Below are 11,967 nucleotides of genomic sequence, written 5' to 3'. Positions count from 1 at the left end.
GGTCAGATGTGTTCACTTACCAGTAAGGTCCATGGTGATTGGTCCCGGTGCACTCTCACAAACCAGGGTAAGGCGGGTGACAGTGACATTAGGAGCTGTTGGGTCTGCAGGATTCCAAAGGGAATATGAGCACAGAGAAGAGACATATGCATTTAACTGTGTGTGTGTGCGTTTCAAATAAGATAGAGAAATATAAAAAGAACGATGATGTCTCTGTGGGAAATAGAAATGAAAATGGAAGTGGCAGTTTCTCCATGCTTGATCTTAATGGCTTTATAGATTACAACAATGTTATTTCTGCCACAGGCACTTGTAGGTCCATCTCTATTAGCTAAGGGTAGTTGGGCACTCCTCATTCATATTTTGGGGCCATGGTTTTATTTTATTATGTACATGGAAGAGGTGAATGCCTAGGTGGGATTGAGTAGGGAAAGAGAAGGGGAAAATGTCAGAGGGAAGATGATACTTTTTTATTGAGGTAACTTTAAAAAACACAACTGTAAATGACAGTCTAGAATGTTTTCTAAATTCTTCCTATTTGTTATTTTTGCCTATTCAATTTCAACTTGCTTCTTAACTCCAAAGAAGACTTAATTACAAATAATGTTAAGGGGAAGGATGTCCTAAAGGAACTCTGCAGTTTTGTGGACTCCACCCCTTACTCCAGCTTTCTGGACTCTACCCCCTACTCCAGTGATTGGAAACTACAACTTCCAGCAGTACTATGGAGAGAACTGGGTGGACCCAAGGGCAGAGCTAGGTAGGCATTCTGGGACTTTGGGGGATAAATAGAGAGCCATTTTGTCCAACAGTCTCTCGTTCTCTCTCTCTCTCTCTCTCTTTCTCTCTGTCTCTCTCTCTCTCTCCAGTCAGCCAAGCGGGTAAAATAGTCCAGTTACTTTGTATCCCTCTCTCTTTCCCTGGTTTGTTTCCTTTTTCCCCCCCTTTTGTAAATAAACCCATTATTGACCCTTTTGTGTGTGTCTGCTGAATTTTAAGAGTGAGAGTGAGGCCCCACTGACAGGCAGCCTGGTTCACATGGGGGTGCCCTATAACAATAATTTATGAGCCTATAAGGATCCAACTCACTCATGTAACCCTAGAAACACTCAATACGCTCTCCTATGCACCTGCTCTCAAGTAGCTGAAACATGTGCCTTATCTGGGTCCTTCCACCTGCCCCTCACCCCCATATACACACCTGCTACCACAGGGCCATCCCCCAGGAGCGTTTTCTTGTACTTAGCTAGACTTTCATCATCTTTGTCCATCTCCTGCAGCTCTTTCAGTGACTTCTGAGGTGGAGGCTTGTAATTGAGCTTGCTGTCCAGTTCATCGTCACCCTCCTCCAGGTGTGGTTCTGGGGTCTCTTCAGTCATTTTGATCTCTGTCAGAGAAAGAGGATACTAGTCCATTAGCTGAAAGTCTACGACTGTGATTTTTTTTTTACAGCATCCTTACCCTCCATAATTGGTGGTGGTCTTTCAGGAGTGCCCCTCCCCTCCCCCGGATGCAACTTCATTATAGTTTTTCATGAAATAAGAATATAATATATTCCAGTATTTTCTTTGACCTGCCTAGATTTCATTGTTGTATGATTAGTATTTCTTTTTGTTTTCTTTACTTCATCTTTTCAATTAGTTTGATTAATGATGAATATTTCTTATTCGTTGAGTAGACTGAAAAGGAAGAAATAATTCATTCGTGAATAATATGCTCTCAGTGAAGAAAAAGCAAAAAAGACCTGAATAATGAATAAATAGACTAATCATCATGGCCACGAAGAGTCTCTGGGATTAAATTCTCTCTTTGATCTAGTAACTAAGAAAGAAATTGCAGCAAACTCCAGCCAAGACTCAGACATTTTGAACAGGATTGGCAACCCAGGGGAAGCAGGAGAAAGCTGAAAGCAAGGGAAGAAGAAACTAGTGGGCAATATAGACTAGGAACCCGTCCCCCTCCCCCACCTACAAACCTAAAACACCTGACTAAGGAGGAGAAAAACTGAAAGCTGAGAAAAGCTGAAACATCTGAAAACCACAGAAGGAGAAACAAAGCTCAGCAGGCTGATTTGCGTGGAGAGGAGTATAACAACTACAGATCCCCAGGGTGAGACCTGTGGGGAGGGTAAGACTCAGTCTTCTTGCCCCTGTTGGGGGTAGAGCAGGGTCCTGGCCGCAGCCTGTGGGATCACCTGGCCCTCTGACAGCCAAAGGCAGGATGGCAGTAGGGAGTGGCACCCAGTGTCCAATACTGGACATTAGCCTTGGCCAGGGGAACCTCTGCTGCTGAAAACAGACAGAACTCTGCCCTGAACAGGGAGACTTGGCTTTCGCTCCTCAGAACCTTTGGGGTCTGGTGGGGTGTGATAGCTCCTGGTGGTAACAAGAAAGGCTGCAGCTCACTGGAACAGGCAGGGATCCCCTGTGGTAATGGGCTGCACACTAGTCATAACTAGAAGCTGGGCAGTGGCAGAGTGGTCACTACTAGCACATATTACCTCATCAGAATTGGAAACTAGGCCAGGGGTGGGGCCACTGCCAACAGGAGCACAAAGCCCCCTAACAAAACAGAGGGACCACCCCTACCAACAAGAACATGCATCCCCCAATCACAATCACAAGCTAGGAATCTCACCACTGGCCCCTCCCCAACCCCCTTAGAACAGTGGAAACACAGAGGGAATCACCAGATACCACGCTCAAACTCACCACCATACTCACAACATCATCACCCTTGTGGAGGATTAGCACATTAGTCCTTGATGGGTCTGAATTCCGGTCCTCCGCCACCCCCAGAAAGAGCACCCAGAAGAAATGCTGGTCAATACTAGCAACACAGTGTCTCAGTGCATATGAATAACTAAACCTAGTTCAAATAGTATTAGAAATTGCCATAGTCCTCCAAATCTGTCCCACCTTACAAGTGTCAAAACTCTTATGTACAATTCTAAGTCTGATGGCTTTCAGAGGCAAATTCTTGCCAAAGATAGGTGACATTTTCTTCAATCTTTCTCTCAACCTGTAAAAAACCTCATGGGCAACTCATGAGAAGTTGTGGCCCCTATCTGAGGGGTCTAAATGATTCCAGTCAATGTTGCTAACAATTTCTTGAGGGTAGATAGTAGCTTCTGTGTTTCTCTTGAATTTAGCATAACACATAGATAGTCAGGACTTTGCTACAAACATTTGTTCCTTTGTAATGAATGAACAAAATAGCAAAGCACTCTTTAAATTCCTTTATGCCAAATTGTAAGTACCAGTACATCTTTGCTACCCTTCCATTTATCTCCCCATTTCCCTTTTAGTACCTCCTTGCCTAATCAGATTTCCAGTGACTTGATACTTCTGAGCATACTCTGGAGTCTGTCTGCTTTCATCATCATGCGCATTAACTTGTTTTGTGTTAAAACATTGGGGTGGGGGGAGGACCTAGTGAAATCATTTACACTTAAGGGCTACTGACTGGAAAGCAGATTTTAAAAATTATTCTGTTGGGCATGTGTGTAGATCTTTTCAGAGCTAAAAGAAACTTGGAGGTGGCATCTTCCAATCCCTCAGTTGCTCACTGATAAATGGACATTCAAAGAGGTTAAGAGAATTACTCAAATTCACATAGCTGGATGTGATACAATAAAGAGGAAGAAATCTCTACTGGAAGAATATTAGAAGCTATGCCTGGCAGCAGTGCACCTATGTGGAAACAAGGGTCTTTGGACAAGGCAATTATTTCCTCGTATCTTCTCTTTCTCCCCCAAGGTTAACCTGCTACCTGCCCATGGATAAAGGGCTACTCATTGCTTAGTAGCCCTTAAGTGTGAATAATTTTACTTAAACTTTTGTAAGGCAGTATCTGTCACATCCCATCCTGAGTGACTCTCAACCTCTATGAAGTCCATTGGGAATGACATTATCTCTGGCCTAAATCATTTGTGCCTCTGGGGTTTCAGTGTCACTCTCAGTGGTAACAGGAAGAGAAATATTTGGAAATGAAGCCAAACAAAAGCATTTTCATAAATGATTTCCCTTGGCTCCTCAGTTCTCACCTAAATAACAAGTCAGACATGATGACCGCTGATCAGCACTGCAATGCCCACATCCACTTCCTGTACAGGAAGGAAACATGCAGGTCCGTCCCTATGGCAACCCCTGCTTCAGCTGAAGACCCGGCACCACTCAGATCTGAGCTTCTAGAGAATAGGACAATAAACACCATGACTAATCCAAATATCACTGTGAAAGTGAATTAACTGGTTGGATAAAGAATGAAGGATGCCATGGGTAGAGGTCGTAGCTGGACAGTTTAAGGTCTGTCATTAAAAGGCAGATGACACTAATCAGATCAGACAGGTTCTCTGGTGACACTTAGAAGCCTGACCAGATACGCAGGTCACATCAGAAACCCAGGGATAGGCTATTTACAGATGAGGTCATCTCAGGCTCCTGGGGCAGGCCTTTCTGAATAAATTGGTTCTAATTTGGCATCTGTTTGATGTCTAACCATCACATAAGGACATCTCATTCAATTGCAATTAGTTAAAAATGATTTCAGTAACCTGCAGAGAACTGTAACTGCATCCTCAAATCTCTATTCTGAGTAGAGAAAGAGAAAGGTATCTGGCTTAGAACTAGATTTGCTCACTTCTGTGTGGTCAATCCACCAACATTACTATGAAAATCTGAGTAATCTAAAACCGTTATCAGTTCTAAATTTCCTAGATTCACTGTATATAGATCTGATAATAGTTGCATAAAAATGAGACACAAATGTATTTAAAGACCCTGAAATGTAGAGGACAGTATGGAGTTACTATATGAAATCATTGCAATCAGGAGGAGGAAATTCAGGACCATATTTAAATAGTTTGATATAATTATTTAATGTTAGAAAAAGAGGTATAAGGTCAGGTGACCCCAAACCAGTACATTCTGTAAAACTGAATAGAAAACATGAAAGCTGAATAAATAGTTGCTTCTGGGATACTGTGCTTTAATATAGTGATGTTTAATTTCCTTTTCAAAGTGGAGAAAGAATTGGAAGATGGATCCAGCTGGTTGAATGGCTGGATCTTGTTATATTTTCCAGGTCTGAAAAAAACTGAATGAAAGTCATAATCTTTACAAAAGGTATAGAGGAATAAGACCATGAAATTGTTCATGAAATCCGAGGTTTTGTGGATCCCTGGAGTCCGTCGTAGATGTTTTTGGAGCCCAAGATCAGGACTATAACCTTGAAGCCATAACGTGTAGCAGAATCGGTTGCCACAAAGGAAGTGTGCTTCTCTCTTAGGCCTGGCTGGATCAACGGAACAACTTGGCATCAAGCTAAAGATCATGTCTACGAACCCAAAAAGCTGGCTACTTAGAAGTAGGAGGAGACATCAGGTAACATTTATGTCCAAGGGGCAGTGGCCACTAGGCAGAGGTACAAAGCTACAGGAGCATTTATTTAGAAAAGTTCTTGGTCAGTCTGCCTGATTTTGGATATATCTTGCTTCTCTGGTCTAGGCCCCATTACACATAGATTTTGGTTCTGACTTCGTTCTCTGTGACCCTCTGAGCAAATGATTTTCAACACTGTGGAACTTACTTTCTTCTGGGAGATTGGGGTGAGGGTGGTTAGAGTAGACCACCTCTGGGTGCTTTCTTTTACAAAGATTTTCTGCACTTTTCTCCTGACCTGTGGCTATATGTCAGCTAAATTGTAGGCATCCCATTATTTTATTTCATCTGTGTATGTAGGAGATATTTCTGTTTTATTTCTAATTTATGAGAATTCCCCAAAGATGCTGTTTCTAATTTTATATTTAATCACAGATTTTCTCATAGTCCTGGCTGATAGAATTTCTGAATGATTCAATGAATGATTTCTATGGCTTAACAATGATTTCCCAAACTCTATGCCTATGATGAACAACAAATATCAGTTCTCTCTTTTTAGTCTTCCATTCTATGTGTGATTGCTAAAATAAGAAAAAAAAATGTTTTATGAAATCCTACAGACTATTTTCTAATCTCATCTTCTAAAAAAACTGGTTTTATTATTGATGATTGTAATTACGATTGTTATCATACATGACTGCTAAGTGCTTGCCTGAGGATTGTCTTATTTAGTCTTTGTTTACCTTAAGTGTGAGCATTATCATCATCCTTTTCTACAGATCAGGAAACAAGCTCATGTAAGAAACTTGCCTGAGAAGACAAGTTGGGTAAGGGCCATAGTTAATGTCTAAGATTGTCTGACTTGTAGTTACTACAAGTAACTCTTGTAGCTACTACAAGTAGCTCTTGTTAAGAAGTGGCACACCATTCATCTTGGAAATCTCCCTCAGGGCCACAAACAGGTAAATGCTTCTTTGCAAACTCTGTAGGGACAACTTCGACAAAGCAAGGACGCATCATGTGTGTCATATAAGAAGGGTTTTAGTGCAACTCTGCCCCATTCCCTTGCCCAGGTCACAGAGCCTGTGTTCCATTTTCGTCCTCTGCAAAATGAAATGGTTACATTAGGAGAGCTCTGTTGCCCCTCCTCAAGGAATGACTCCAGCACTCCTTAATATAAAGAAGACTGTGAAGTATGAAAGCAAAAGAGGAAGTGGAGGGTGAGGAGGAAGAACCCAGCCACCAAGAGCATTCTGGTTGACTTTTTTCACCTTCCTCTGAGCTAGCTGATTGTTCGGCAGGGACCAGGGCCGAGTTGTTTGCTTCTTCATATATTGTTCTTTGTATATTATTTGCTTCTTCGTATATTGTTCTTAACTCTGGTTCTTTACACAGAAAAAGTGAAATGTAGAGTCAACAATTCTATGTTTTATGAGGCTAATGTGGGCTTTTTTCAGGACACAAGCACATATAGCTGTTTTTCAGGCACATGTGGCACTCATTATCTCTACTTCCTGCTTCACAGTTGCCTACACAGATGAATTTTCACAGTGGAACCCTCATATCCCCATGTTTGCTGTTCATTGGAATGATGTCAAGCAGTACATGTGCTCAGATGGGAATTTAACCTCCTCATGCACAATTAAAAGACCATTAAACTAGAATGTATACTCATGACATGAATATGACCCAGCACACACTTGGTGTTTTTCAAACTGGTGCAAATTCAGTGACATTTCCAACACACTGAAAACAAAATCCAGAATTTACAGTAGCCTCAGGAGAGAGCATACTTGTCTGCTTTGTTGGGTTTTAAAGGAGTCACCTTCTGAGAAAGGTAGACACCTTCATGTCTGTAGAGACTGGGATCAAGTGAGGGGATTGAAAACTTGACTCTGTGACTGACTTACAAATAGGATTCAGGCAACTTCATGGAGACCAAAATTTGCCACCAGGAGAGTGGGAATAATATTTCTTCTTGGGTTGAAAAGTGGAGAAAATGTGCAAAGTTCCCCTGATAGGACTGCATTGGTCCACAGCAGGTGTTTGATAGCCCTCCTTCCTTCCCTTTTTTTCCCTTCCCTGCCATGCTGCCTGTTTTATCGCAGAGCTCCAGTGAAACAAGGTGACTGGTTGTCCAGGCACCAAGTACTCTCTCTTTACTCTGCAGTGTTGACAGTGTACTTTAAAAAAAGAAAAACAAACAAACAAAAAAAGTGTCCACTCCTTAAAAATAGATTTTGTTTCTTTGAGATGCAGAGAAGAGACAAGAAGTTCTGGGAATTGTAAGGAATGTTTATTAACTGAATCAATCTTAGAATGGAACTGTAACTATCATATTTAAAAAAAAAAACTTCCACATGAGCAATTTAATTTTAGATGCTATTTATTTTGCTTCCTTTCATAATTAAAGCCAGAGGTCACTCTGTGAATGATGAGAAATGATGGAGATAGAGGCATAGCTAATTGAGAGAATTCCCACTGGCTTTGCTGCAAAATACTATGGAGACTTAACTCATTTCCCAAAGCTGGTATCTGCCAGATCATGCATCTTGTTGCACAGACCACAAACCATAAACAGAAGATAGAGGCCAGAATGGCAGAGAGAAAAATGAGGAAGTACCAGAAGTAGGGAATTTCCATCAGAGAAGTACCTGTGAAAACAGCAGCCTTCTGTCAGCCTTATCTCTCTCCTTCCCACAGAGCTGGACCCACCCTACTTCCCCCAAATCAAGAGCTGCTGTTCAAGGCTCTGCAAGGAAGAGTTGGGGCCATTTCTAAAGGAACTGCCATCACTTCTGAGCTGGTCAAGGAATTGGGCCTGCAACCTGCCCAGTGACTTGGGAAAATCCAACTTTGTCACTGGGGACACCAGAGCTGCCCTGGTTCTGGAGTTCTCCTTGGTGTCTCAATGTTTCTGAGCAACATGGAATAGTTGGGGCTTCTTCTCTACCCCCTCGGTCCCTGAGAAGAATGTCTGAAAAGCTTGATGAGATAAACCAACCTGTGCTGGAGATGACTATCTTGTTACATTTGTTTAATGAATACATTAAAATATATTCAAAGGAGCAGACAAATGATAAGGAGCACACTTCTTCAAGTGTTATTGGTGGTAGAAATGATACAGCATTTCCTGCCTGTGCATTCTTAGTACATGGTACTAACCCAGATTCACATGTAGAGGAGAAAGAACTCAACCTATCCACTCAGCTTTCAGACAGTATAATGTGAGAAGCCACTGTGCTAGGTATTGCATAAATATTTATTTAAAATAAGTCTGAACAAATGGCACGAAAGAAGCCAGTTTTAGATAAAAGACTACTGGAATAACTCAAGTCAGTCACAAAAGGTTTAAATTAAGCATGAAAAGTTAGTCAAAATTAAAGGCAATTTTTTATGCTGACTTCTTGTGCTTAACTATCAGTCCCTTTAAAAAAGCCAAGTGAATTTTTTACCAGCTCTGGCTATGGGCACCAGGATGTCTGGACCAGCACTAAGTGACTCAGAAATTATTTATTGGATGGACAAATGTTGAAGTTCTGTGAGCAACATGAGGTCCATCTCTGGGTGTGCCAATCTGCATTCTAATTCAGGATTTCAGTTGGCAATAATACTGCCCCAGGAATAAGGTCCTGAGAATGTAGGATTAAAGAAGGGGACATTATGTTTTAAATGTCATTCTAAGGCTCTGTAGCTATTGGGTCCCATTTGTACTGGTATGTGACTTCAGTTAACTCAAGTGACAATTCTGAGCCTCCCTGTATCCTCTCAGGGTTCAAATCTGAAAGTTTCTTCAGTCAAGTCATGTATCCCCACTGGGTCTGCTCAGGGTTCAAATTGAGTGTCTAACCCCACTGACACAAAGAAGGCATCAACAGATGTGGTTATGTTCTCTGAATTTTTAACCCCCTTTAGTCTTTCTCTTCCTGCTGAAGTTTGTCATGCATTGTATTCCCATAAATTGGCTCAGACACTTGTCTTTCAGTCAGAATGACTTTGCTGTGCCTTTTCACAGAAAACAGAAGCTAAATGCTCCTTGGAACTGCCTCCCTAGGGACTAACTCATGCTTTGCCAAACAAGGAAGGATCAGATTCTAAGTGCTTACAAGATGCCCGTCAGTTCCTCTGTAGCATGGCAAGTTTACTAGTGCTGAATTTGGGTAGCATGGATAGAGATCCGATTGCCCCTTCAAAATTTCACACATACCACAGGAAAGTAAGATGACCATGCTGTTATGCTGTCTCATATCTGGATTTGGGCAGTCTACTGTATCATAAATTTATAAAACAAAGCAATAGCGAAGAGGAATAATGCCTGCCTATGACCGACTACCCCTCCCAACCACACATACATCCAGGATCAACACAGACCCCTTGATTTCCTTGAGTTGATTATTTCTGCAGGGAGAGTCCCACAGCTGTGCCTGGTTTAGACGGCTCAGGGGCTCTATATGAAGGAACTGTCATGGGAAGGCAGTATACCTGCCCCCCCCCACCTTTGAATGGGGTTATCAGACCCATACCAAAAGTTATCCTAGGTGTACAACTTAATCATAGACTATAAATTGTAAGACACACTGACTGACACATTCACACAAAGGAAAGAAATGATTGCAGATCAAACCTGGTGCCTTTCTAATGGCAACCAAATTGAGAACCTGGCATTTCCACATTTAGAACTTGGCCCACTGACCAAGGGTCCTAGCTGGGCCCATTCGTTTTTTTTCTAGACCCAATCTCTTAATAGACTTTTCAGATCATCTGTGTTTGTTTTTGGGTGTAAAGAATTATTTTTGGATATAAAGAACTGTACTTTGGAGTCAACAGCAGACATCTTTCTGCCAGTCTCATTGCAGGAATTTAATATCTGGTTTTTGTTATCGGTAGAAATTCTATCACTGTGCAACTGGTGAGAAATAGAATGATCTACTACAATTCTCCTTGAGAGCTAAATCCCATTGTACTCCGAGAGAGGCTTTTACCAGGCACTTTTCTTATATCACTAGAAGACTCCTTAGAGGAAAACAGTTTCAAGTTTGACAGCTTTGAACTTTTTTTTTTCTTCATTTCAACCAGTCTCTTAAAATCAACTTAAAAAACAGGAAACCACATATCTCCACCCCAGCACCAACCCACCATGTACCAAGGCCTCACATATCAGTTAGTATCTACAGTCTTTTTGCTTCTGAGCTTTGTCAGATGCCTGCTGTTGCCTCAAGGAGACCCCTGGGGCACTCCCCATGGTCTATACTCAAAGCCCCTCTCCCAGGCGCCCTTCCCTCACTAGTCTGCCTCCCCTGAGTCATTGCTTCCATTCCCTGCTCTGACTTCCCCTTACATGCAGAACTGTTCCAGCAGCTTTATTACTTTCTTACCATAAACTTTGTCAAAGAGTAACTGTCCCTCCAAAAAATCTAACCAGAGGATTGTAGCCTAGTGCAGACATTTCCTATATTTTTCTGTGCTCACCTGTAGCCTCCCCAGCCCCAGGTTTTTCAACTTACATTCAGTAGTTCAGTCTGTCCGGGGTGCCTCTGTCTTCTCTCAACTGTGACTTCTGAGTACTGGCAGTTAGAACAGGAAGGAAGTTAGTGAGAAAAAAAAATATTTTAAACCTACTAGAAAAGGAAACCCTGGGCTGTCTCAAATCCTGTTCCTTTGCACTGCATAGCTCTGATCAGCGACTCTGAGCAGTAACCTTGCCAATTCATGGCACATGTGGGAGGGAGCATGACTGTCCAACTGAACATGGACATGCATGAGTATTCATGCAAACATGTGCATTCTACAGCCGTGAATATTAGGAAAATTGTGCAGATAGGTCTGAAAAATCAAGTAATTTCTGCGTATAAGCTGAGGCTAGTAGCCTAAAACCAGTGGCAATCAATTCCCATAAGCTTTACATTGCATCACTAACTTCTTTTCCTGTGGGGTCTCTGCCAGCTTCTTTATCAGCCAGATATGTTGAGTTTGCTGGCAGTGAATGCAGAGTGCTAAGAAAGCATAATGCCAACTGCAGATTCTTGGCCCTAAATTTAAAAATTTGTCCTTAAACAGACTTTTGGAGATTTTTGGTTATAATTTCGAGATGTTGCTTTGTATTACAACACAAATAATCAAATGTTGTTTTCACTAACTTTTCTTTTTTAAAAAAACCTGCAGCACTATTTTTGATTAAATCTAAGAATACAGATTACAAAATAATGTAAAACTTCATTAATGCATAGTCTTCTAGCTCAGAATTTGTGACAATTTAACAAGTGCTAAAATTGACTTTGTACCATATTTGAGGAAATAGGTTGTGAAGTAATTGAAATGGAAACAAGTTACAGAGGACATATGTAACCATTTGAGGAAACAATTTTAAGTCCCTAAATCATACTTCTTCTATACATTTTCATAGCGGATGCCAATAATAAATGCTTATTTATACTCATATTTCAATATTCAGTATTTATACTGTTTCATTATCTTTAGGGCCCACAAATCAAGCAAATGCATTTGTAGACACTGACATTGACTTTGTTGTTACCGAGATGACTGTGTTTTATTTACTTCATTATGTTCCTTGATGCCACTGGTAATA

At 41.3% G+C, this 11,967-nt stretch overlaps 2 protein-coding genes across 2 annotated transcripts in view; one reads left to right on the top strand and one right to left on the bottom strand.

Moving 5' to 3' along the window:
• ARHGDIB (Rho GDP dissociation inhibitor (GDI) beta) overlaps positions 1 to 11,064 on the bottom strand; it is a 19,474-nt gene extending 8,410 nt beyond the window's left edge. The window contains exons 1-3 of the mRNA XM_012732916.1: positions 10,886 to 11,064; positions 1,202 to 1,387; positions 21 to 104 (exon numbers count right to left, since the gene is read on the bottom strand). Coding sequence (XP_012588370.1) covers positions 21 to 104; positions 1,202 to 1,379 — 262 coding nt within the window. The 5' untranslated portion in view covers positions 1,380 to 1,387; positions 10,886 to 11,064. The remainder of the gene's footprint in view (positions 1 to 20; positions 105 to 1,201; positions 1,388 to 10,885) is intronic.
• Positions 1 to 11,967, top strand: part of PDE6H (phosphodiesterase 6H, cGMP-specific, cone, gamma) — a 79,355-nt gene that overhangs the window by 49,350 nt on the left and 18,038 nt on the right. The gene's annotated exons all lie outside the window — the stretch shown is intronic.

This window comes from Condylura cristata, unplaced genomic scaffold, assembly GCF_000260355.1.
Source record: "Condylura cristata isolate star-nosed mole 26May11 unplaced genomic scaffold, ConCri1.0 scaffold00036, whole genome shotgun sequence".
Taxonomy (NCBI): domain Eukaryota; kingdom Metazoa; phylum Chordata; class Mammalia; order Eulipotyphla; family Talpidae; genus Condylura; species Condylura cristata.
This window is presented reverse-complemented; position numbering and strand designations above follow the sequence as displayed.